The following is a 27,803-nucleotide window of genomic DNA, read 5'->3' as shown; positions in this document are numbered from 1 at the left end:
CCTGAGGGCAGCTTCTCAGTAATGGGGGAGGGCAAACAGGAATCAACTCGACAGATAGAGTCGAGTCATTTTGTTAACAAGAACTCAGATTAGATTACTCTGTGATTACATGGTTCCGCGGTGTGATAAATTGGTTAATAACAGGATTCCCAATGTAGCTGCTTAATGGGAATTCAATAATTAGAGGTACCCAGAACTGTACTGTCGGCCTAGGAAATGCTGGCACCCGCCTGACCATCTAATAACTCAAAACCTATCTGGGACTGTTGAAGTGGTTATGATCTGGAAGGCATGCTTTCAATACGAACCAAGCGCCTGATAAAATTACCCTTTTGTACCTAACACACCACGCTGGATACCACAGCATCTCACAAACTCAATTACAAGGTCCTTGTTTTCCTTGTTAAAGGTCCAAGCCAAAGAATTCTTTAATATCTATCTTTATCACTGCTCGCTCCTGTTCCCATTATGAAATTAGTGATCGACAGAGATTAAGGATTAACTAATATCTGAATTGCATCTTAGAGTTTAGGAAACTTTTTCACTTTTCTTTGGGGGACGCGGGGGGAAATCCTTACCAGAAGGCAGTGAAATTGTCAGGGCAGTAATTATTGTACTCCTTGAAGGAAAGGACACTGAACCTGGAGACAGAGAAGCAGGCACCTTTCGAAGCCAGCACAGCCCCCCGCAGCAACAAGAAGAAAAGGCAGGATGCTGGGCCTGTTCTTCCCACCGCACCACATAACTGCAGATTTGCGCTTCCCACAACTGCCCTTAAGAGGGACTGTGCCTCCATTATCCCATGTTCTAGATTAGCAAGGCACGAGTTCACGAGCTTCCCTCCTCCTTCCCATAAACAGCACCATAACTCAAAAAGGCCCTTTGAAATGAGGGGGGCGAAGAATTCTTGCGTTGGGCGCAGGGGTTATTAACTAGCCGTAAACTTCTCTGACAATATTTTTAATTTTTCCAGTAGTACTAGTATAGTCTTTGATGCTAAGAAAAATGGAGCAGTGGATTTAAAACATAAAATGGTCCATTAGATGGGTCTTGAACTTGTTTTTAAAACTCCAGATAATACAGCTTTGCTGTTTTGTCTTTCCAAAATGTCAAAATTTGGCTAGGATTAATGCCTCTCTAAATCAATAGGATTTCATGTTTGTAAATGGTTTACGGCTCCACTGGATATACAATGTTATGAGCTCATGTATTATCATCACCACGGAGCCTTTACTGAAATCTACTGACATTTAGTCAGCATCCAGACCAGACATGAAGGAGCACAGAGCATAATTCTCTAGAAGCCGGCGCCCACATGCAAATAATCAGGGTACAGGAGTAGAGAGAAGGGAGACGAGGCTCATCACTCCTGGGACCATCACAGAAAAGTGTGGACCAGGGCATCCTATCCCAAAGGCCAAGGGGATAACCTAGAAACTAGTGGGGAGATCAACAATGGGTTTTCCAAGGCCATGAAGAGAAGCGAGGACTCCGAGCAGGCTGTGGAGAAATTTCATAAGAAAAAATCGCCTTCAGTCCTGTCATTCTAACGCAAACATCATCACCACTGCCCAAGGTCCCTCCACATGGCTACATGTCCACACACTCTGGCTTCAGCAATGTAATTACGATTTGGGGTCATCGTCACCGAACACCATGTTCTTGCCTGAAAACTGTCTTTGATCACAACTGAGTAACATTCAATGGCACTGACCCCACAAACACAGTTTTCCCCGAGGTTGGGTATTGTGGCTCTCACGAGTGTGGTAGATGATGAGGTTTTGCAAAGAACATAAGCCAAGGTCATTTCATGCCACAGTTGTTTGAGGTGAGATCCATGGATTTCTCTAATCTTATAGAAAAGGTATGCAGGCAAAGGGCCTTCACGCCCCTGTTCTGTATGTGCTAGGATGGCCCCCGAACACTCCTACTTTTGTTCATCCATCTATCCCGTGAAGCATGTGTGTGCAGTCTCCAGACAAGCAAAAGGGTTATTCAGATGTCATCTTTTTCATTTCCACCAACACATTATCTACTCTGACACCAATGGAGTACCTTAATAAAACTTCAGACTCGCATCGAAAGCACGTAAGTGATTTTCAAGGAAAATGAACCTGAGATAGTTCAGTGACACAGAGCTACAATAGATCACAGCCGACTGCTCACTACCGAGCCGGAAAATCACATAATAAACATAATCCCAATGATCGTTACCCTCGTAGGACGGCACCGCATTTTGCCGTCACTAAGGGGGATCTTTGTATAGGGAAGATCACGCACTAAATTCTCCCCTCTCTCTTCTTCCCAGTGTGGAGCTGGACTTTAAGCAGCAAGAAGACAAGCTCCAGCCAGTTCTGAGGAAACTCCATCCTTTTGAGGAAACTCAGGTTGTACCTTCGCCTTACTCTCAGGAGCCCTACTCCGCAACTCCCAAGCAAAAATCCAAACCCGAATCTAAAAAGCATGGAAGATGGAAACTCTGGTTTCTTTAAAACTCATGGTGTTTGGAGTCTAAAGGCCGTCTTGAAAACCCACCGGAGTTAAGTAAATCCTTTTCCAAAACGAATAGGATGGAGCGAGCCTTGGCCGGCTCAGCACTTCCCACTTCCCACCCTGCTTACCAAAAAGGCCTTTTGTACGAACAGATAATTAACAGAAGCAAGGTTGTACACGTCACACCTTGCCAGCTGTTGTCTGCAATTCGTGGATGTGGGAGGTAAGCTCTGAAATGAAGTTTATGTAGTCAAAGGGGATAGGTAAAAAAATTCTGTGCCCCCGCCCCAGATCGGCAAGTATTACGTCATCAGCCTGCGAGACGATGGGCTATCACTCTGTACACAGCTAAAACTCATAATTATTTTCAAGCCTTTCTTTCTTTCTTTTTTCTTTCTTTCTTTTTTTTTTTTTTTTTTTTGATAATGAGAAGAAAAAGCAAGCCTTATGTTTGCAAAGGACTTCATTTTTATGTTTAATTTTGCAAATAAGCAGGGGCGAGTGCAATTTTCAGCACATCAAATTCCGGAGAAAGCACAATTTTTTCAAGTGGTCGGAGACCATAAATAATCTCTCAAATGTGACTATATGTATATTTGCCTTCATGTGCTGTAGCGCTAAGCCAAGTGACCACATCTCAGTGTCAGGTTGACACCTCAAACTTAGCATTCTGTTCATCTTCAGACCTGCCACATGTTTACTGCTCCTTTTCCAAACGGCCAGCAGCCAGGAGTCCCCCAAAGTCAGGACATGCCTTTAATCACTGCAGTTGACAGGGTCAGAGCTATGGGACACTAAGCTTTCTTAGATCTCATTTTTAATCTTTGGGTACCCAAAGGCCAAACGATAAATTCTGGCAAGAATCTGAAAACACACATAGAGATACACGGCGGATAGTACAGTCACCAATAAATCACGGGTGTTCTCTGCCACCGGAAAGCGTTTCTGTGGATCAATCTCTGAGACACCGTTCGTCACCCAAAGCGCAGCCAGACGTTTTATACAATCCGTTACGCTCTGTAACGAGTGTGGAAGACCTGACCATCTCAAAGAGAAACCGCGTGTTTAGTTTAGCTGCTGCCAACCGACAAACTTAGCGTCGCCTGCATCGAACCTATTAGTCAGTTGTACTAAATGACATACCTAGGGGAAAGCTGTGAATCAAATGTTTTTAGGTATTTTTTAAATGAACAGTGACACTGAGAGTCCTCTCTTGATTACACATTGCAATACGAATCTTAGTTCCTTTATTTTTTCACTCATTATTTTGCACCTTTGCAAGTATCTTTTTTATAGAAATCAAAAGCCCCTAGTCTAGGAATGACTAGTCTGTCAATTTTCTGCTTTTCACAAGAGGAAGTAGGGATCTTATTTTGCCTTTTTTTGTACAATGGAACTTTGGAATGGTTGTGTGAACGTACAAGAAAACCTAGTCTTCAAGTTTCTGTCCAGAAGTTTCCCATCCGATCTAATGCTGGCATGCACACCTCATTGATTAGATGCCAAAAACAAAGCGGCAACCCTTGGTAAGAGATCTCTACCTGCATTTCTCACGGGAGCTGTTTCTTGCTGTGCATTTTCCTCCTGATTCAACAGCAAATTTATTTTAGTTCTAAGTGTTTCGATTCTACAGGGACCTAGTGATCAGCAATCAGACCTGGACCGGGTAACAATGAAGCGTGTGTCACGTAAGCATTCTTTGGGATTGCTCACACTATACTGCGGAGGTAGCCTTTAAAAAAAACACACGCATCTCTCGTGGAAACATTATGTGAGGGTGGAAATCCTTGAATACCAGTAAACAGAATTGAGAAATATTTTTGTGCAAGGAAATGGACAGGCACGTTGATCCCGTACCATGAAGGAAGCATAATTGTTTCATGTAGACAAAAACTTAAAAAAAAAAAAAAATGTGTTTCATGTATTTTATACTGTTTTTAACTAAAGTTATAAAAATGTTTGCAACAAGTTATACCCCCTTGTGTTTTACGAATCCCGACTATCTCGGGGAACTGAAATAAGGGTGTTAGTGGCTTTCTGACGAGTGTTATAAATCCATCTCAACAAGAGGGCATCCTAGTAAACAGAATGACATCACTGTTTGAAAGCAGTCTAGACCAAAAAAGAAAAAAAAATTAAAATGTTCAGAGTCAAGAAGGAAATTGAAGATAAACCCTATTTAAAAATAAAACTATCTTCAGAAGAGAAAGAAATATTTTCAAAATCATTTCATAGTTTAATTGCAATGTGTCACTACCAGATGCTGATTCCTCTCTTAGAAAGAGTTAAGTAAAAACTTTGATACAAAACCAAGGTAAAAAGTACAGTGTTCCCTCATATGTAGATGTACACACGGCATTACGTAGAGATTAAATTATTATACTTGTCACTAAGTTCTTTATTAATTTTTAAATAAAAAAAAAATCAAAGGTAATGTTTTGTGTGGATATTGAACTTATTTCATGGTGTCAGTAATTTGGGAAAATAGAAGTAATCCATGAAAAGAACAATAAGGGAAGGATGCTGGGGCTGCAAAAAAACTTCCTCTAGCCTTCAGGAAGGGAGACAATCATCGGGCAAGTGCAGGCTCCCCAGGCCTGGCTGGGAGGGGGCAGGGCGGACGTGTAGCTCGGGCTGGGCTTTCCAGATCACGGACTCTGGCGGGGGCTTCAGCCACCAGAAGAACAGGAAGACTTTTTAAGGGCACAAAGCACCTCCCGGTAGGATCTGACTAACTCGTGTCTAATTTTTAAAACACCTCAGAGAGACCGGCGAACTCATCGGTCTTTCCATGCCAAATCCTGCAACGGTCCCGTGGAGACAGCTTCTCTCCAGATCAGCCACCAAGCAGTTCCCTAGTCCCAGGGGATCGGCCATCTCCTTCTTTTCCTCTTCTCTGGGGGTGGGTGAAAGATCTCCACCTCGCCACCCTGGCAGAGACACAAGGGAGAGGTCCCCACCCCTTTCCCGCTGTCTATAAGGGCAGAGGCCACTGGCAAGGACGGTAGGACGCCTGCAGGCTGAGACGGAGGCCCCGCTGCCCTCACACACTCACCAGCGAAAAGAAAGGATGGGTGGGACCCACGTGCGTGTGAAGGAAGACACGGTGCACCAGCCAGGAGCACCTGGGGAGACGCTTCGGGTCACACTCTTCAACCATTCAAACCACACCCTTTAACTGGGGTTGCCACAGAGGTCCCCTCTTACAAACAAGCACATACAGCAAAGGATGTTCTGCCTCATAGGTACTTCCAGAGTGACTGGTGTGTGACCGGCCTCCAGGGAGAGGTCCTGGGGCCCCTGCCTCTGCTCTTTGGATCCCAAGCCCTCCCCCCGCCCCAGCAGAGTGTAAATGGAGAGGAAATCAAGGTGTGGGAAAACCCTTTTCCTCTGCAAAGGATGGAGGATGTGGGCAGGAGTTTCCCACACTTCCGTGGGGCTCCCGAGGTGTCCGTTGCTGTGGAGACCTGAGGTGGGGCGTAAATGCTGTCTGAGCTCCTAAACCAGCGCAGGCTGCCTCCAATCTCAGAAACAACCATGCGCGTGCCCTGCAAAGCCATTCTCCCTCTGGTAGGATCGGAGGCAGAACTGAGGTACACAACCCTGCATTACAACTCAGACCACGCACACTCAAAACCAGGTGCCTGCTTTGTGCCTTTCGTAGAAGAGAGCAAGAACGAACCAACGAGAACCAGGTCGTGAATGTCTCCATCCCACGCCATCTGTGACAGCGCAGTGTGTTTATAAAGCCCACCGCGGGGGGAACGGACTCTTAGGGAGCGTTGTTATCAGCTGGTAAAATTTGACTTGATTACTAAGCAAGGCAGGCTTCACAGGCGCAGCGTCACCTAAAGACCACAGAGGCTGCTTTCCATACTAATATGTCTTCTTTGATAGGGAAAAACTCTGTCACCAGCACATTTGGCATGAGATAGGTGTGTGACCAATCTCTTTCCTGGAGAAGCTACAGGATTCAGAAATCGAGTTCCGTTTTGTGAACTGGGGTTAACTGATGCTAACGCTATAGTCGTGCTACAATGTGCAGCACACGTTCCGGGAGGCGAGAAGGCCTTGCGAAAGCCGCATACGGCCTTGTAACTGTACGTACTGACTTAAGACACCTTCGTGGTTTAGTACAATGTGCAAAAGAGAGCACAGCATATTTTATCCAGGCAGTGGTGTGGCGTTTGTCTCCTCCCCAGTACATCCAGGCAGTGACCAACCTGGAAAACACACTAGAAATGTGAGAAAGGCAGAAAGAACTCCTGTGCCGATTCCGAAGGAAAACAAATATATACATTAAGCCGTCGTGGCTCACATGCGCAAGCACGTTAGGACGTGCCTTTGCTAAAAGCCACAGGTCTTTCAAGTAGATTGATCAGCACACATACAATTAGAGACCCTTTTTACGACACTCGTATAGAAGAGCCAGACACCCTCCATTTGAAACTTTTATAATGTTATTACTTTCTTTTGAAGAATAGAATTCTTCAAAAAGCACACCGACACAGCTCCATTAGAATAAACATCGCAAAAACGAATGTTCATGCATGGACACATAACACATCTCGGTGCAAATATTTGGTCAGGAGTCTTGGTCAAAGGGCTCTCTTGGCTGGCAGGCCAGTTCCATTCTTCTCTTTTCCAAGTAAAGAAGCATGTCAGGTCAGAGAAAGCGCTGGCTTCTCACTACCAACATCTCCCCCACCAGCGACGCCGCCCTCGTGATGCAACGCACCCCCGCCCCATCGGCGTCCCCCAAGGCTGGCGCTCAGCGTGGAGACAGCAGAACGTCCTCACTTGAGTGTAGTGAGTCAGGAGGTGCTGGTCAAAGGAGCAAGCAGACGATGGAGATGGCCTCTTTCCCTTTCCTAAGCCTACATGGAGAATTTTCCAAGGGAATCCTTCCTGAGGAGAGGCACATTTTCATTTTAGTGAATGAGTGATTCCCGGTCTTCTGGTGGGTATCCAGGCTGCAGACAAATCCTTAAAAGTCCTTCTCACTCAATTACATTTTTAAAGGCCCCATTAACAGAATGTAAATCTTATCACATGGTAGAGGCACCTAACATCACAGGAGAAGGCACAACTGATCTTCTCGCAACCCAGCTTTGCGTACAAGTGCTTCTTCCAGCAGAGACACATGCGTATGGGGGGAGGGGACGGAAGGGGGTAGCAGGTCACCCCCCAGAAGGCTGGCCATGCCATCTGCCCATGGGACAAGAGCACCGAACCCAGCATGACTCCGAACCTGCTCCGAACCACATACCATGACTAAGAACACCACCTAACACTAAGGGCCTCAGGAATTTCCAAAAAGGAAGAGAAAACCCAAATCTGAAATCAGACACTATAAAACTAAGCATTTCACTCAATTATTCCACAGTATCAGGGGCACCTGGGGGGTGCAATCAGGTGAGCGTCTGACTTCTGCTCAGGATCTCAAGGTTCATGAGTTCGAGCCCCACATCGGGCTCTCTGCTGTCAGCACGGAGCCCACTTCAGGTCCTCTGTCCCTCTCTCTCTGTCCCTCCCCTGCTTGCACGCTCTCTCGCGCTCTCAAAAATAAACACTAAAAAAAATTATTCTACGGTGGCAGACCACATTGGAATAACGATAAAATGGGATCTTCCTTCTGTGGCATGGTGACTACAAGCCTTGTGGGTTAGGACCTGTTTCCGGCATCCGTAAGATCTACAATTCTATACTCGCCAGATGCAATTTTATTTGTTAAAAAAGTATGACGCTGAGGGTCAGGGCACATCTATGTGTGAGATGTGTTCCAACAGTTCATTTCACATCGAATGCTGAAAGGTATAAAATGAACTAAAACAAACGATACACAATCAGCTGTACGGTGTTGAGCAAATACCACAGACACGGATAAAAGAAAAGGCTCACACTGCGCGTCTCTGCTTATCCAATTACGCAGGGAGTTCTGCATTTCTCAAGTCCGCACATAAACAGATGGGAAAATGGTCAGCCTGCAACAGCATTCCCAACTAACAACACTCCGACGCGAACAGAGGCCACGTTCTCGGTATTACTGTTGACGATGCTGTGGAATAAACCATGAGGTGAAGCATAACTATTCATTAATTTTTAAATCCATTTCCAGTGATTATTCAGAATCTTGAAGCTAATTCCTAGTTGCACGGTTTCCATTCCATTTATGCAAACCTAAGTAGCAAGCGCATAAGGACGGAAATGTCTGTTATGGTGGGAGGTTACAGCTGACACGCAACAGATCTGTAGACCACTGTCTGCTCTCCTTCTCTGCAAGGTCCACTGCTGATGTTTTTTGCCCCCCTCGCCAGGGACATTTTCCCCCCCAGATCTTCCTCTAATCTAAATTCACAGGGCAACAACACTGACATTAAGAAGTTAATGCATAAATCTACATCTGAGCAAATTGGAAAAGCAAGGTCGGGCTCTCTGAGCAGGGCAGCATCTCTGTCTTCCCCCTCTGTGGACAGCACAAGGGCTCCTGGTTCCTGGAAGACTTCAAGATCCTTCTAGGGGTGCCTGGGAGGGGCTCAGTCAGTCGAGCATCCAACTTCAGTTCAGGTCACGATCTCACAGTTTGTGAGTTTGAGCCCCGTGTCGGGCTCTCTGCTGTCACCACAGAGCCTGCTTGAGATCCTCTGTCCTCCTCTCTCTCTGTCCCTCCCCGCTCGCTCTCTCTCTCTCAAAAATAAATAAACAGTACAAAAAAGATCCTTCTCAACGACTCATTTTAAAAGGTCAGTGTCCTTCACGAAAACATCTCGATGCTGCTGTCACTCACCAAGTAATTACAGCTTATTCAGAATCTATTTTTTCGTTTGAGAGTCTTTCCCCTCGCAGCCTAGTTGGTTTTACAAAAGGGATCTCTGGATGCCTTTGATAGATACTGAAGATGTAGGAATTGGGAGGAGTCAGCTTAGGACCTAAGTCCCCTTCCTGCTTCTAGACACTTCTGTAGGAGAAAGTGGGATGGTGGGGAACGGGCCTGGATGTGGGCGGTTTGCTCTGCACCCCCATTCCCAGAGAGTGCCTTGAACCCCTCCTGAGCGCTCAGCAGGAACAGGACCCCAGCTGGGTAAGATGGCACAAGGCCCTCCCTGTCAGCCCTTCTCAGAACACGCAGGGGCTCTTCCTAAGGAACGCTCGAGGGTTCCTCAGAACACACAGGTCCCTCCACGCCCTTCGGGGAAAGGGCTCAACCCTCCCTTCCACCTCCAGGAGATCCTAGCATTTGGCCCAAAGAAATGACTGAAAGATGCTAAGTGGAGAGGTGCTTCCTCTGCTGAGCAGCTGCCTCCCTAACCTGGATGAAGACCTAGAAGCAACTCGTAGTCCCCTGAGATGCCCTCTGGCCACCACTGGGGTCAGCCCCACGAGTACCATTCTTACAGGACACACTAAGAGGACCAGCTGTGGCACCAAACCAGGGCACCAAATTACAGCTGCCACGCCAGCCACAGGATCTAGAACACTCCTTGTGTCTTTGCAGGACATTTTCTGCAGTGAGGTTGAGAAGTAAGTGAGAATCTCCCCACTGATTACACAGTGGCTGGCAGAGAAATACAGTAAAGCTTTGGATTGCAGATAACTTGTTCTGTGAGTGTTTCACAAGACGGGCAAACATTCCTAGTAAGTTTTAACTTGATAAATGTGCAACGTCTTGCAATATGAGTAGGACATGGCACCGAACATCACATGATCACAAGTGATCCGACGGTTCTTGAAATTTGCTTTGATACACGGGTGCTTTGGATTACAAGCATGTTCCCAGAACAAATTATGCTCGCAAACCAAGGTTTTACTGTAAGTGCTCAGTAACATGCCTCTATCACAACCACCACGATGAGCATCGTGCCTGAGATAAGAACTCCCCCAGAGGCATTGGGCCCACATGGTCTGGGAGAAGATGCGCATGCCACGGCCTCTGTTCTACCCTCGCTAGATCCGTTGGTTGAGCACGCCTCACAATCTCTCCACATTCCAAGCACTGTCCAAACTTGTATGAGTCCCTCCTTGCCCTCGTCATCCCAGGTTAACTGCCTTCCAGCGGGCAATGACCCAAACGAACACCCTGCTGGAGTCAGGGCCCTAACTCTAGACAGAACTACGTCCTCTGCTCACCGGCCCCCACACCGGCCATCTCGCCCCTCTGCCCATCGCCACTGCCCATCACTCACTCCCTGCAGCCCCACACTGCCATCACATCACCCCCACCTCTGTACTCCAGCCCATTCCAATATGGGTCACCTTAGGAAATGGCACCAAACTTGATTCAACTTCAGGCCACACAGGACCCATCCTGCTTCAGGGCCCCTCAGAGTCCCACAACATGAGAGTGTTCCAAGGACACCCATGGCACAGTGCCAAGAAGACAGGAGCACCAGCCCACGGTGGGGGGCCGGGGAGGGCCCTGGAGTCACCTCACGTCTACTCCATGGGGCTCAGTCTCCACCCTCCTACACAAAGGTATTAAGAGTACAGAAAAGAATGTGATAAGGGAGACACACGTACTATTACGGAGTAATGGATAAGTCCACTGCAAATAAAGCCAACTTAGAAGAAATATTTTCCTTCCTACTTCGTACATGTGATCAGTCAATACCTTGCAAAGGAAAATCTGACCATGACACGTGCTGAACTCTGAAGCACAAGCTAGGCTGATGGAAACAGACTAAGACAGCAATTGCCCCACTTCGGTGCTACCCATCTGTGATGTCAGATGCGAAACCGCAGCCTTTGTTGGTGTGAGCCACGGAAACCAGAGCAGGTCCAGCCCTCCGCGCATTCTGGCCTTGCTGCCCAAGGAGCATGTGTTAACTTGTTCCCCTCCCGGGATACGCAGAAAGAACTATGGTCACACAAGGAAGGACAACGTATCTCCTCTGGTTGCCAGCGAGAACCCTAACTGGACGTTGTGTTCCTGGATTCAAAAAGTTCTTAGCATTTTTTCTGAAATGCCATCCACCAAACTTAGTAAAATGGTAACAGGTGCTAGAAATGAAGGAAAATAAATGGGACCTCTGTGAGCATCTTTCGCCTAAGAAACCAAACTTAAGAATAATGGTAGTGAGGGAGGGTGGTAAGCTCCGGAGGGGGAAAGAAAAAATGAAAAACTGTCTAAATTATTGTTAAAACTTTCTTGGAAAAAAAAATAATAGATAGTATTGCATGCCTCAGTCACCTGTAGAAGAGAGACATCTACGATACGTCAGGGTAGACAATAAAATGGCTGGGTTGGAGCACCTCATTTACTTTTTAAGGTCCGTCATAAAATTTTATTAATGGCATCTTAAATGTAAATACGTAGAAAGAAAGTGCCAGAAGAGTAAGAACTTAAGAAGAAAATCCATATCCGTTGCTAGAAGTAAATAATGAGTAACTGGAAGCAGATGCTTCTGTCTCTAACATGTTAGTTTGCTGACCCTTCAACTTTGACACCTGCTTCTAGGATCATGGAAAATCAGCATATATTATATACCAGACTGTAAATAAATGCTTCTCTGCTGTTCACTACAATGTAGTAAAATAAGCTTACGCTCAAAAGGCAGCTGGGAAAGGGCCAGATGGATTTGCGGGGCTGGGAATAAGTGACACGCCTGGGGAAGGGGCCCCCCGCCACAATTACGCGCCCAAGCATTCACCACGGAGCACTTACAATGAGCTCGGAATCCCGCCCCATGGAAATGACAGTTCGGTTCACTGTCCGCAGAAGCTTCTCCATGATGATCTGGACATGCCTCTGAGTTGGCCCCTGGAGGAAGACACAGCAGTGAAAACCAACACCTAAGACCATCATTAACATGCAAGCCTCGGCAGTTGTCACTGAATCCATTTACCCTGTAAAGAGTAAATCAATTATAACCCTTAACGAGATGAAGAATGGCCCTTGTCAAAGGCAAAAGCCTTCACAAAGAAAACACAACGCATCTTATTAATTATAGTCCATTAGTGATAATTTGTTATATAATCATAGTAATTGAATTTAAGCAAACCTTAAAAATAAAAGCAAATCTGTTTAAACAATATAATGTTTATGATCCCTGATTAGCCCACCAATTAGTTTTCTAGAGACCCTTGGCCATTTGTAAGTGGAAAGCAGGCAGATAACAGCCATAGATTGCTCTGCCTGTCAAGTTCGAATAACCTGGGCATCCAGCACCTGGAATTCAATGTATTTATTTTAGCACATTATCTAAAATCCATAATGTGCCATGGATTCTTCCATCGGGAAAAACGTGCTCTTGTATTTTGTGTGTGATGGGATGAACTTGGCCTGAACTTGGAACTTGTTTAAATAGTTCTCGCGGTGCTCACACACAAGGCCAGGGCAGGAATCACCTTTGAGGCTGGGCCATACATACACTTCACTCCCAACCTTCTCCCCTTTAAGACAAAGGCAGGCCCTGGAAGGGGGCCTAGAAGCTGGCCATTGGATTAAGGCTTCTAGAAGCTTCCAAAGGCAACTCCCCTGGAAGAGCTGATATAGCCACCCTTGCTATGAAGTGATTCAATCTGATCTCTTTCTTCAAAGGCACTCACCAGGATCCGAGAGAACGAATCCCTGCAGGAAGGAAGTGGGCAGGACGGGTATGTGTGTGTTGACTGGGAAGGTGTCCAGAGGTCACAGGGGAGAGAGCAAAGACTAAGCCCTGCTGACCTTGAAACCCTGGCCCATCTGTCCCCTGCTGGAGGCACATGGATGGACACGGACCTGTACAGGCACAACCGGAGAGCTGGCGAGTTCACGCATGTGCACATCCGTGCACAGCTGTGTATGGTGGGTGTGTTGGCGATGGGAAGGCACAGGGTCAGCCTTCTGCACGTGTGCTTGCACCCACTTCTGATTTCAAAAAAAGGTCCACAGACTAAGCAAACAATTTACAAATACAAAAAGAAAAACCATTTAAAAAGACAAAGACTAGCTAAGAAGGCACAGAAGGAAATGACTGGTGGGTTGTGGAATCTGGGGAAGGAGGCATGGGGCCGGTCTTCTCAAAACTCTAGGAAACACCAGTGACTTAAAAAAAATCCACTATGTGCATGTATTACTTTATTAAAAATAAGAATTGGGGCGCCTGGGTGGCTCAATCGGTTGGGCATCTGACTTCGGCTCAGGTCATGATCTCGTGGTTCGTGAGTTCGAGCCACACGTCGGGCTCTGTGCTGACAGCTCGGAGCCTGAAGCCTGCTTCAGATTCTGTGTCTCCCTCTCTCTCTGCCCTTTCCCTACTCTCACCTTGTCTCTCTCTCTCTCAAAAATAAAGAAACGTTAAAAAAATGTTTTTAAATAAGAATTAAGAAAAAGGAATGTAGATAATAGCCTCCATCTGTGCATTTCCAGTTTCCTTTTTAATGTTTATTTTGAGAGAAAGAGAGTGCAAGCGGGGGAGGGGCAGAGAGAGAGGGAGACACAGAATCCGAACCAGGCATCAGGCCCCGAGCTGTCAGCACAGAGCTTGAACTCAGGAACCACGAGATCATGACCTGAGCCAAAGTCAAATACTTAACCCACGGAGCCACCCAGGTCCCCCGTCCAGTTTTTAACATCAAAGTCATTTTCTGACCTTAAGGGTCAAAATCAAAAATCAGTCTTGGGGAGGCATTCGCCTGAGAAGTGACAGGAAGTAAACTTAGAATAAAAAAAAAAAAAAGATGTTTTTACATTATTATCATACTTCATGCATAAAGAAAAATCCCTGAAGGGTACCACTCAACAGAGAGAAACAGGCTAACCCGTAAAAGTAAAGGAATCAAATGCGCCTTCCGTGAGGCGGGGGCTCGCTTCTCGCCGCGGCCATTACTCACCACATCCTTCCTGTACAGAACCTCCAAAATGTTGCTGAGCAGGTGGCAGCAGGCCTCCAGGTCTTCTTGTCTCTCCAGATGGTACTTGAGCTGATCCGTCATCATGGGAAGCAGGATCTCTCTGCAGTCTGCAGGGGACACGGGGCTGCCAGTCAGCAGGGGACCCACCAAGATGCAACTCTATTTGCTAGAAGCTTGTTTTCGTAGCATGTTACATTGTTTCCAGCATGTTACATTTACTTTCTCGCATGTGTGAAACTGACATCTGGAGCCGGTCAGATGGCGGGATGCAGGGAGAAATTGTGTCTACCGCTATGGAAATAATTTACACACAAACACACGCGCACACATCTATGGCTGTGTCTCCTTGTAAATGCACAATAAATAACCCACAAACATATATAAGCACATTTTCACGTACATCCCATGGTGTGCACACAGATCTAAACACAGACACACATGCTGGGGGTTTTGACTGGTTTTCTGTGCTGAAGTATAAAGTCATTGATTCACAACTTTAAAAGAAATACTCCTCACAACAAATATTTTTTGAATTGCAGCTATGCTTACTTTTTCCTAGGAGGACCAAAGCGTGGTTTCCTTCTACTCCCTTATGCCTCATAAATGTTTCTGAGCTAGGCCAGGTCATCGACTTACTAAATTCCCCGCTTGATCTTTGCTCATTCTGGGCAACCTTCTGCTGGGCTCACACCTGCACCGGGACAGTCTGCGGGGGTGCTGAGAGCTCAGGCTCTGGAGAGAGGCCGTCTGAGTTAAAGTTCTCCTCCCTTCCTGGCAGGGACATCTTGGGCAGCTCCTGATACCCCTGAGACTCGGCTTCCTCATCTCTTAACAAGGACACGATGGCTCTAGCTACTCACAGGTTTGGGGTACGGGGTACTTCCTCCCACGAGGATAAGTATGAAGGCTTAGGCCTGGTTAGATGCTTAGGACAAGGTGCTCGCTCCTATGACTTATGATAGATCCAGGAGATGAGCCACAGCCTCTGTCTGGCCTCCCAGACCCCTGAGCTAATGCACAGGCAAGTGAAAGAGAGAGGAGTGAGGGAGTAGGCACTGGCTTGGAGATGAGAGTCAGGGAGGCCTCCTTTAGGAGGCAGGACCTTCACCTGCTGGCAAGAGGAATGGCAATTTCCCACATGGGGCAGGCAATCAAGGAATGAGAAACCTGGACACAGAGTCAGGCAGGCAGGAGCATATGACACATTCAAGAGACACATGCACAGGTGGAGGGTGGGGAGAGGAGGAAAGGGCTAAAAGGCCAGACAGGCAGCTGGATACCAGCATGCACATGATGGGTAAGGTCAAGAAAGTTGGGAAAACCAACATGCTGATGGGGGCGGGGAGAGATGTGATCAGAGCAAAAGGCGGGAGTCCCTCTGGCATGGCGCACGGGTAGGGCAGCGGAGACAGGAGGGAGAGAAACCGTCATTTAGCCACTGCAATCGGCCAGGCAAGAAACAGTAAAGGCCTGACCTCCGGCTGCAGTGGTGAGTTTGAAAGAGGCCTTGAGGAAGAGAAAACTAGAGGCAGGCTGGACCCGGTGCTCGGTGGTGGAAGGTGGCAGATAAAGGAGAGTCAAACACAACGCTCCAAGTCCTGGTAATGATGTGTCATCCAAGGAGCCACGTGATGCCATCCAAAGAGAGGAATGTGAGAAAAGAAGGGTATTTTTAAAAGGAGGGAGAAAAGGACAAGGGTTCACTTTTGGACAAGTGGAGTCTGAGTTGCCCGTTGGACACCCAAGTGGCCCCATCTACTAGGCAAATGGAGAGAGGGTTCTAGACATTATTTCTGGTTTAGAAACACAGATGAAAGGATCGCCAGCCTCCAGGCAGCAATGAAAGCCACTAAGACCATCAAAGGGAATATGCAAAAAGAGCAGAAAACTGACCAACATCAGGATGTAGGTGTTAGAACAGGAGATGTGCAGGACACAAAGGTGGAGAGAGCCAGGATGTGGGAGGAGGCAGACAAGTGATGTCAACCAAACAAGGGAGCACAGTGATCAAGGTGGCCAAATACGGTGGCAAGAATGGGTGGAACAGAACAAGCTTGGGGCGTGGCAGTGAGAGGCACACAGAGCCCCCTGAGGCAGCTTCCTGGAATGGCTGGGCGGGGACGAAAAATGGAAAACAGCTCCCGGGAGCACGGCTGTGTAATGGAGGGACACTGGGGTGTAGGGACGAAAGAACATCGGGATTTTCCTCTGTGCTTCAGATGGGAGCAGAGAAAAGGATGTTCAGAAAATTAAAGAACAATAAGGACACGAACATGAAGGAGACTGAGGATGAAACGTAATTACTCCTCCAGGTGGGAGAGCCCAGTTAACTCCGGTACCATCCTGCCCTCCCAACAGGAGCGACGTGTTTCCACCACCCCAGTTCTGCTTGTGAAACCAGCCCAGCCACCGCCGTCCCCTTTAAAATGCAGAGCACGACAGAACAGACGGCAGTGCTCCCAAACATTAGATATACTTAGCTTGTCTCAGGATTTCACATGGTGGGCTTACGTTAATGACGCATAAAAGCATGTTTCGCACTAATGTTTCCTGAACTCTTTTAACAGAAGAAAAAAAGGAGCATGCAGCGTTGAAATGGTTCCCGTAAGTATGCTGTGACCCACGTAGAAGACGTTCCCAGGAGTACACGGTCATGAAGGCTCAGGGGTGCAGGCGGGAAGCATCAAGGACACAGAAACAGCACAAACCCTGCTGTTCCACCTCTTTCCAGGGAACTGCACGTACGAAGCTCAGGCTCAGGCTGTTGCAAATCCCGTTACGATTTATCCCCTTGAAAAGGACTAACAGCTACTCCATTTTTCCAGAAAGTGTTTTGCCCAGTGATTATATGATTTCACTTGTCGACTTCACAATAAGAGTAATCAATACTTAATGTATGAGGTGCTAATGTGCTGTGCATCTTCGGGGCAGCAGCCGGGCTCACCTTACTGGCTATAATGACAGGACTCACCAGAGGTCAGGCAGTGAGACACATGGCACGCGAAGAAGGCGCTATCCTGTGGGGACCATGACAGTCCTTCCACGTCTGTGTTCGCGGATGTCGGGGCCCTCCCCTTCTTAGCCAACCTTCCCTGTGATGTCAGCAGATGAAGTCACCAAGGAGACCATCTCCCAAATACCAGAGCCCCGTAAACTCACAGGGGAAGTGCTCCAAAGAGCCGAGACCTGCTGTCAATGCAGAAGCCTGCACGGTGTCCGAGAGCTGCCCAAGGACCAAGCCAGTGCAAGGGAAACGCGACAAGAAAGCTACCCGTGGCAGTGAACCCAGATTGAAGATGCATCGGCCCCAAATGCTGACCCACTGAACACACGCATCCCGCAAGCACTCCAAAGCCCAGGGTCTTTCCTACAGAACCTCAATGCTCACAAATGACAACCACCTTCGGTAGCCCTTGACGTGCTGACCTCAATCATGACACCACATCCAGGGTAAAGACTACACGGCAACCTCCTAGAACCCAACAGACTGGAAGGTCTCCTGGCAAACCCGTCCAGGTCCAGCCCTGTTGGCGGCCATCTTCACAGCCCCGGCAAGACGTCACCAGGATGATGGCTTCGTTCCCTTCAGCCTGAAACCCATCACCCAGCTTAACCGCCCTCACCAGGGGGCCAAGCCCTTGGTCGCCCCTGTCCATCCGGGCATCTCTATTGCTGCCACCATCTCGGAGATCTCCAAGACATCTGAGGGAGAAGCTGCGGCCAGGAATCCCCGGACTCTGACAACACGATTAAGGAAAACAAATGACTTTCAGCTAAACCAAACAAGCTGAGGAGGAACCCAACAGAGGGAGACGACCGGCCCAGGTTGGGAGGAGGAGTGTGTGTGCGAACTGTCTTAGAAAATCAGAGGAACACAGCTCTGGCCCCAGAGATGGCCGAAATGGCCCGCCAGCCTCCGGTACCCGGATGCCCTGGCCGAGTTCCATCTCTTCCCACCCCATTTATCTGTCATGCTGGACAGGCAGTTGTTGACTCCACCGTTCTCAGAGGTAATTGAGTGTGTGAGTGTCATTTGTCAGAATTACTCCGGGGTGAAGAAGTGACGGCAGCCCTGTTCATCTTCGACAGGAGATGCTGTCACCATCTTCAGCTCCCTGGTGCTGGGCACGCCCACCTGCTACCCAAACCTGGGGTCTGCGTGTCAGCTGTGTTCCTTTGTCATCCAGCCCCTCTTGATGAGAAACCACCAAACTTTTGGAAACGTCACTGCCATTTTGTCACGTCGAAGACATTTCACTCTCTTAGCCCCAAGAACATAAAACCCCCTTTGTTAGAATCCTTCTGATGGACCCATAACCGCAAGCTGGATGTTTCCGCAGCTCGTCAGTCCTTCGTCACCTGCCGCACCCATGGGAGCTTAGGAGAAAGGGGAGACAGGGGAGCGGGGAGAATGAAAGGAGCCAATGCTCGCAGAAGGACCTCAGGAAGGCTTCCGACACTCCAGCCCCAGGACAGAGCTCTGGAGACAGGTGCCTGGGCACCCGGGCTGTCCTCAGAGGCCACAATGACCTCAGCAGGCATCTGATGCAGGCCTCCAAGGACACAGGGTCACAGGACAGCAGCATCCTCCAGAAACACGTCCCAGGCCCCCAGGGAGGACCATGCCCGAGAGACCTTCAGAGGCCGCGGGGACCAAAACTGGAGGCAAAGCAATCGGCACGTCCCGTTGTGACCCGTGATCTGTAGGCCCCGGCAGGACTCACTGACAGACCCGGGCACGGGTGCCCAGCGTGTGGACCGCTGTGACACCTGGGTCAGCCATCTTTTGTCCGTGCCGGAATGCAATCTCCGTGAGAAGGGGTCCTGTTCTCACCAAGGGGAGCCCCACCCCCCCCCCCCCCCCGCCACACGCATACACATAAACTAGGACCTGAGTGTGCGTGCTTCTCCTTGGAGGCCAGCTGTCACACTATCCTTGGTTCTTTATCTGTAAACCACAGTGCCCGGCTCCCGTTCAGGGGTGACGAGGGACATGCGGTGCGAGCCGCCCTGTCCTGTCCTCGGAAGACGTCATCGTAATAAGATCTCTCCCCACTTTCTGGTGACCCAGTTTCACTGGACAGTGTCCAAGGCTGTCAGGACAGGAGTGTGCAGACACACATGTGCGTGTGCGAGTGCATGTGCGAGAGCCGGTGGGGGCCACGTGCAACTATAGGCACACAGTATCTGAGGACAGGTGTGCAGTGAGAAGCCAGTCCCCTCCCAGTGTGACACCACCCCCCCCCCACCAAAGCACACCCACACTGGCCTCCCAACACTCGTCTTCCAGAGGGAGACAGTCCCCAAGAGGGACCTCTTGGTCCACATTTCAGTCAACCGTTGGGTCTCTTCCAGAAGCGGTGGGCGCACGCCCTACCTAACACCCACGCCTCTCAGCTTCTACCCCGACGTCAAGTCCAAAACTCAAGAGCACAGAGGACAGTACAGCACACACACGCTCACACACACCGCACAATATACGCACTCGCACCACACTCACTACACACACCCACACACTACACACCCACACGCACACCATACGCGCCTACCCACACACTATATGCACACACACCCACACACACTCATGCTTTCGATGAACAATTTTAAAGCATCAGATGCAGTCTCTGGCAGCTGAGAAACAGGGATCTCCTGTCATATTCTGAATGTCCCAACTCAGTGTCCTGAATACCCTTCCCCCTGAACTAAGTGCCATTTCTGTCCCATGATTCATGCCAACAGTCCAATTAGGTCCAAGGCAGATGGCCTGGGAAACTGGCAAACCCCCCACAAACAAATAAACTCTTGTATTTTTAACAGAAAACACATTTTAAATAAACTACCCACAACTAATCACTTGGAAAACAGCTACAATAAATATTTGACTAGAAGCTTAGGGACCAGGGTCACTCTTCAATTTTGGGACACAGGACTCTCTTCAAGGTCCAGTTTCCCCACACACATCAAGAAACAATAAAATCCACCCTGCTCACTCTCTGCTTTGGGTCTTGGGCAAGTTACTTAACACTCTCTAAGCCTTGGAGTGCTTGGGTGGCTCAGTCAGTTAAGCATCTGACCTCGACTCAGGTCATGATCTCACAGCTCGCGGGTTCGAGCCCTGTGTCCGGCTCTGTGCCGACAGCTCAGAGCCTGGAGCCTGCTTTAGATTCTGTGTCTCCCTCTCTCTCTGCCTCTCTCTCACACTCTCAAAACTAAATAAACGTTTTAAAAATAAAAAAAAAAATACTCTCTAAGCCTTAATTTTTCTTATCTGCAAAATGGGGCTGTTTACCTGTGAGGTTCATGGTGAGAATCATATGGTATAATGTGTGCATTTGGCAAATAGGAACATTTAATAAATGACAGCTGCCAATACAAGTGCTAGAAATAAAATCATCATACAAAGCCAGTCTTTTCAACAAAAAGTACACAAAGACTAACGCCTTCGAGCTGCCCTATCCAAGAGGGGAGCTGGTGACCACTTGAAATACAGCTGGCAGCACTGAGAGATGGAATTTTCCATTTCAGTTAATTTTTAAGTAATTTAGATGTAAATGAAAAAAGTGACACTTGCTTATTGGAAACAATGGTATGGAACACCTGGAACAAGTTGGGTGTGTGAATTCACTTCTCAGCGGTAAATTTTATTAAATGTGAAAAATGCAGATTAAGGATCCGTGATGAAAATCTAGCATCCAAATTGAGATGGGCTGTAGGCGTCAAAAACCACACTGGATTTCAGAGACCCAGTGTGGAAAAAAGGAATGAAAAACTATGTCATTAGTAATATTTAGATTGAAGTCATGTTCAGATGGTATTTTAGATAAATCATTAAAATTAATTTCAGCAACTGTGTTGTACTTTTTTTTTTTAATGTGGCCTCTAGAAAGTTATAAATTGCATATGTGGCTCACATTCTATTTGTGTTGGACAGCAGGGTCTCAGAGCATGCTAGGAGGCAGATGTTAAAGACCTCCTGTGTGATTTCTCATCTTAATGAACTGGTGTTCGTCAACGGAAGGAGAATCGAGGCCACAGCAGATTTCTCCTATCAGATCTGCCTTCACGTGTATGTGACCTCAGAGTTGCTACTGCCTGTTAGGCTGAGTCGAGGCAGAGATACGACCCACAGGGAGGCCAGAACTAGCTGGCACGGCTCTCCTGATCGTCCCCACCGTAAGAGGGGAGCGCAGTCAGCCCAGCGCAGACTGCCAGGAAGGGGCAGGCAAGCCCGGTGGACCCAGACTTCACACAAATCAGCTGTGGGGATCAGAGGTCCCAGCCACCCTGCTCCACCCGCCTCTCCCAGTGTGATCCACTATGATTACAGACAGCAATAATTCGACATCTGTTCGCCCTCAGCTGTGCAGGCTGAAGCCATGATGATTAATGCTCTGGTAATGGGCACAAAGTAAAAAATATTAATCTTTATAAAAGGTATTCAAAAGGCATCATCAGCTTATAAATGTCCAAGTAGAATATCCGTCTATAACCCCATTACAGCTCTACATTAAGGCAAGATGCAAATTCGAGAATGAATTTGTCCATTTAAAACATTCGTTTTATGAACACTGAGTAATGTGATGCTTAATTTTTAGTTTGGTCACATTAAACAAATGATCCATAAAGTGCATTTAATAACCTTGAGCCTGTTACATAGAACTGAGATCCAGATTAACACTTTTAATGAGAATTAAACAGTAGGAGCTATACAAATGGGGGATGCTGGTTACTCATTTGTTACAGACACTCATCTTATTTTCCAACTCTCTAAGAACTCTGTGCCCTCATGATTCAATTGGTTCAAATGATTTTCTCCCTCCATATAAGTCCTCAAACAACAGAAATGCAGAAAATGGAGCCATCAACAGAAGGGATCACGGGAGCCATCTACTTATGTCCAGATTGACAGATGGGGTGCCAGGAGCCAGAGTAAAGGGACATGCGGGGATTGCACCACTAAGCAGCCGAGCCAGAATTAGGTGTCTGATCCCGGAGATAGAGCTCCTTAGAATAAATGATCCATACATGTGCACGTGCACGTAAACATGTGTGGCTCGGGTATCTTTACATGTCAAGTGCAGATTACGTTTTTCCAAGCATCATTTTAAGGCAGCAAGCCATAAACATTGGTAGTATGAGGAGAATCCATTCACACGGAGTAACTCTAAGTATGTCACTCTTCCTTTCTGAGCTGTAGTTTCTTTGTCAGTGTTTTGGTCAGAAGCTCCTCAGCACCACTCACCTGAGGGCTGGAACTATCAGAAATAAGATAATCTGCATGTGAACTTTCTGCCCAATGTCACAGAATCTTAACTGAGAGGATGACATAGAAATTAAAAGAATTTAATTTATTGAAAATTGGAAGGAGGACGTGGCAGCATAGAGACTGTAACAATGGGAAAAGAAGCTGATCAAAGATATCTTCTGGATGAAATCACTAGACATAATAAAAAATGTGTCATAAGGGTGCCTGGGTGGTTCAGTCAGCTAAGTGCCCAAATCTTGGTTTTGGCTCAGGTCATGATCTCATGGTCATGAGACTGAGCTGCTTTGGGTTACACATTGGGCATGGAGTCTGCTTAAGAGTCTCTCTCTCCCTCTGCCTCCCACCCCCATTCAATTGCATGCATGCAAGCTCTCTTGTCACTCTGTCAGATAGGAAGGAAGGAAGGAAGGAAGGAAGGAAGGAAGGAAGGAAGGAAGGGAGGGAGGGAGGGAGGGAGGGAGGGAGGAGAAAAGAAAAGAGAAGAAAAGAAAAGAGAGAAAGAAAGAAAGAAAGAAAGAAAGAAAGAAAGAAAGAAAGAAAGAAAAAGAAAGAAAGAAAGAGTCATCTTTTTGGAAGAAGGAATAGGGCAGCAGATATTTTAGATCCCTCAGTTTTGAGAAGTTTAGTAATAGGGGTTAAACATTCATTAGTATTGCAGTAATAAATATTTTTTCAGAAGGAATGAAAGAACCACCAACAGAGAAAAATCACAAATGATTCCCATTACAAGTAGATGAAAAAGTTAAAAGATTACGTTGGAAGTACCAGTCATAGTGTCGAAACCGTAAGGTCTGATCCACTCCATCCTCAAGGATAGTCTATGTACTCAGGGAAGGGTTTATGCAACAAAAATAAAATGGGGTCTTAAAGGAAAACCTGGGAGTGGACAGGCTGACCTGGATTCCTCCAACTGTTACAGACAAGTTGCTGTAGGTACCATATCACACAGGCACAGAGCTAATCTCATAGGGCTTGGAAGGAACCATGAACTGCAGAGACTCAGAGGCATGCCATCGTGGTGCCTTCTGTGAGCATTACTAGATATCGGAGAATCAAGGCAGCCTCTTCTAAGATTGCTCTCCTTGTTCCCAACATCAAACAACAGGGAAAGGAGCCCACTCAGAGGGTGGGTGCAGGACAGAGAATCAACTGTGATAAAGGTTGGACCAACTACACCATGAGGAACTGTTGGCACCACCAATCTGATCACAGATAAGAGTCCCTACCGCGAAAAAGAAGAAAAAAGTATGAAAATTCCACAAGCACAGTACTGTGTTTCTACTTGTTTGTTTATGCGTAGTTTACATTTATTTATGTGTTCATCTATTCATGTATTTGTGTTTTGTCTTGTTCCATATGGCATCTGAAGTAAATTCGGTATTCAGAATGTATTACTCATATAGTGGGTGTGAAATAGTTTGAGTGGGTGATGGATTTTTAATAAGACAACCCCTTAATCAGCACCAGAGTGGTGGACAGCTCCCTGGCTGGGATTTTGCTTACAGATTTGGATTTGTGGTTTAACTCCTGCGCCCTTCCTTATCTGTAAATTAGGAGAATTACTCTTTTCCAATTATACATTTTTAAGCTGATGGCTCTGAAGCCTTTCAGAGGAATCAAACTTGCTATCCAACAGTGCTGAGCACATGGTAGGTGTTCAGCAAATTATAATGAAGAAATTGAGTTGACCCTCCTAGGTTGTGCTGTTTTAACAAACAGTCTTTTCAAATGCTCATATAATGAATGATACACAGTGATATATAGAATGAGATATGAAAAAGGTATAGTACTTTACGGATAAAGATTAAAATATTCTCAACAACAGAAGAGAAGAAAATGATTTCACATTCCACTATTATTTCAAGAACCAGTCTTTGGGGTTCAAAGTCAGTAACATTCCTTAGAAGTCAGCCAGCACAACTACCTAGTTAAGTATTCTGGACTGCTCTATGCGTGGTACGTTATGTGACTATGGTACATGATAGCTGCAACCCCAATTTTTCTTTCTGTACAACATCCCTCAAGTTAACAAAACTACTATAGAGTAGCTCTGGGTTTAAGATCCCTTCAATAAAGAGAAATATCTCTCCATTTTCCACAGTGGAGAAGCTCAAGAGATTTTTTGTTTATGGATCAAAAGCATTAAGAAGGTATATTTTATTATAAATCTATATTAAACATATAGCTATTCTTTCTACAATTTAAGGCAAAAGAAATTGATTAATAGAGTGGTTTTAAGAAATATGAATTTTATAACTGGGATTAATCACAACAAAAATAGTCTAGAAATCTGACTTCAATATTTCCTAATAGCTGGTCCCAACAGGTATCTGAGCCTTTGCCCTCAGATTTCAAAGGGCTGCTGTAACTAATGTTTCTACTATTAAAAAGGAGAGTTTCACTCTGCTTGATAACTGGAAGAATCATTCACCTTGAAAATAAGAATGAGGAAGATAATTTAAGTTCTTTAGGCCTACATTTTGAAGAAGCGCTGTATTGTTCAAAAATGAAACACAAATGAAGTTTTATGAGGCTGATGAACACTGTCTAAAAGGAGCCTGTTCACTATATTGAAAGAAACAGCCATGGGAATGGCCAGAAAATAAGGGACTGGCACGTTTCCCATTCCTACTCACTACCAGATTCCAACCATCGGGGGGAAAAAAACAAACCCCAAAATGAAAAACAAACAGAGGGGTGCCAGTGAACAGAGAGCTCAAAACAACATAATCCAGCAAGAGTATTAAACTACTGTCAAGACCATAAGGGGATTATCTTTCCACTAAATCTTTAAATCTCTACTCTTCCAATCTTGCACTACCCTCTAAAAATGAATTTAAGACACAATGGTAAATTCACAGTAAACTCTAAAGAAAATCTCTCCATTGGTTTGGTCGCTTTCAATATGGGAATATGGAAGGGCTAGCTCCTGAAAGATGAAGAAAATGATGTGGTGATAATTGGAATGAACTTTCCCAAAGGTCTCTGGTTCAGATCCACAGCGGAGAGGAACCCATGTGGGTAAGGGCGTGCATTTCAGAAGCTCCCTCACCTTAACACAAAGGCACTTTGCAAATACGTCCAATGCTCTTGACTAATTTGAAAGTTAATGCTATCTGGTTGATTCCTTTTTTCCTCACTGCTTTAACATTAATGTAAAACATTTTTGTGAGCAGAAATCCCAAACCTTGGTGTCTTAGTGTTTATTTTAATTTAATTACATTGAAACTTTTCATTTCTATAATAGGATTGAAGCTTTAATTTTCACAGCTTTTGTCAGATATGTGGGCAACAATGTAATCACAGGGGAACAAAGCTACAAATGCACAAATTATGAAGCTCTGACCTTTCCGTCTCTTTGTATCTTGCTTTGAAAATCTGCTCACTCCACACCACAGATTATATGCAAGAGTCATCTTTTTGTGAAGCACATAATCTATTTAACCAGCTTTCAAGTAGTCAAGTCACATCGCGAGACAACGCTTGGAAGCCATTACTGCCCATTCATTGACTCCCGTGCACAGCATGCTGAGGAGTCCGACGCCCTTCGCCTCCACTCGGGAGCAGGAGTGGGGACATCCAAGGTGGAGTTGAGACACCGGCCCGGGAACCAGCCCGTCTGCACACCCTGCCTTTCCCGAAACAAAGTCATTTGCTCTCTGAATACCACCATGCTTTTGAAAAAGACATCCTAATGACATGCTATGGTGGCTGGGATTTGCCTCAGAATATGTGGGGGAGGAGCACAGAGACAAAAACAAGACTGAACAGGACTTGAGACCTTCGGAAGCCCAGTGAGGAGTGCACACAGGCGTTTGTGACCCTCTTCTCTCCATGCTTCTACAGGACTAAGCATTTCTATAATGCAAACAAAAAGCTATCTTGAATCCAGAAGCAGAGTTGAAGTGTCCCTTCCCCCACCTCCCATTTCCACAGAACCGAGGAAGTGCTAAATCAGCAGCAAAACAGATGATCTTCATTTTACAAAACTGCTCACAGATGACCCTCTACATCTTCAGTCACTCACGAGTCTTCCTTTCCCATGTCTCCCGATGTTGCTCGTCCTCAAGACAACTCCTTCCTGCTCCATGATCAACCCATGCAGAGCCAAGGCTAGCAGACACAGCCAGCTTCCCCGAGCAAACACAAAACCTCTCCTCCCCCTACACCGAGTGAATTGCAAATGTATGCAGCTGGTCATGCTTCCTTCTCTGTGCTGCTCCCTGAGAAAAGAAGCGCACGATTGGGATATTCATGTCCGTTTCTGTTCAGGCAATAAATACGCACTGCAGGTGCGCCTGGGGCCAGGCACTGTCCTAGGAGCCAGCGATTGGGCAGTAACAGCATGAACAAGCAGGCCATGCTCGGGGAGCTCTCACTCTAGGGAAAGACCACAGATAACAAAAAAGCCAAGAAGAAAAATGTGCAGTCATTTCCCATGGTGGAGAGTGGCAGAAGCAGGCCTGGAGGAGAGCGGCTGGGGGTGTTCCATGCAGGGGCGTTGGAGCACCTCTCAGAGCAAGCTCTCTGTAGTCCCTCTTGATTTTTTGTTGGTCCAGGTCTACTGACTCTTGGCTCATATTTGACATGACGATGACCCTCCCCCATGAGGGCAGGGTCTTATCTGCCATTTTTCGACTGAACCCTCCACAAACATGAGAGACATGGCTAATGTCGATTGTGCCTTAAATGTGAGAGGTCAACTCAGCACCATGCACACTTTCGTCTTCAGAGGATATGATTTAGGCAACAAGAGCGAAGCAGGGGAGGAAGCTGAAGCCACGTCACTTCTCGAAAGTCCCTGAGTTAGCAGGCAGGAGAGGCAGGATTTGAACCCGAGCGGTCTGATCAGAAAGCCCACACACTGAGCCCTCTTGCAGACCGCCCACCCTCATCACAGAGAGGCCTTCAGAAATCCACAGTTCTTTACTAATGAGGAAGTAGAAGCGTTTGTAGGAGAAATGATGCAAACCATCATTCACGGTTTTGCAAATCGAAGTTGAAGGAGAGAGCCGTGCCCTCGGAGTAAAGGCCGATGATGGTGTTGACATGCAGCCGTGCGCTGGGAGGAGTCAAGTCTCCAGAGGGCCTGGTGCAGCACTGGCTTTCTCAGCCGACCGTGTGGCAGACCCCCGCCATGGCCATCGGTGTGGACACATGTAGTGTGGACTACAGCTCCTGAAAAGCCTTCTTATACTTGGGGGAGGTCTCG

The 27,803-nt window shown here is 46.7% G+C and overlaps 2 protein-coding genes across 8 annotated transcripts in view; one reads left to right on the top strand and one right to left on the bottom strand.

Moving 5' to 3' along the window:
- Window positions 1-2,931, top strand: part of INSYN2A (inhibitory synaptic factor 2A) — a 56,722-nt gene extending 53,791 nt beyond the window's left edge. For all 6 annotated transcript variants that reach the window (XM_086681166.1, XM_086681168.1, XM_086681164.1 and 3 more), the window contains one exon: window positions 2,309-2,931. In XM_086681166.1, coding sequence (XP_086537292.1) covers window positions 2,309-2,492 — 184 coding nt within the window. In that variant the 3' untranslated portion in view covers window positions 2,493-2,931. The remainder of the gene's footprint in view (window positions 1-2,308) is intronic.
- Window positions 1-27,803, bottom strand: part of DOCK1 (dedicator of cytokinesis 1) — a 532,945-nt gene that overhangs the window by 308,841 nt on the left and 196,301 nt on the right. For both annotated transcript variants that reach the window (XM_086681161.1, XM_086681162.1), the window contains exons 26-27: window positions 14,305-14,432; window positions 12,155-12,250 (exon numbers count right to left, since the gene is read on the bottom strand). In XM_086681161.1, coding sequence (XP_086537287.1) covers window positions 12,155-12,250; window positions 14,305-14,432 — 224 coding nt within the window. The remainder of the gene's footprint in view (window positions 1-12,154; window positions 12,251-14,304; window positions 14,433-27,803) is intronic.

Source organism: Puma concolor, chromosome D2 (genome assembly GCF_028749965.1).
Source record: "Puma concolor isolate L17-30 chromosome D2, mPumCon1.1.hap2, whole genome shotgun sequence".
Taxonomy (NCBI): Eukaryota; Metazoa; Chordata; class Mammalia; order Carnivora; family Felidae; genus Puma; species Puma concolor.
This window is presented reverse-complemented; position numbering and strand designations above follow the sequence as displayed.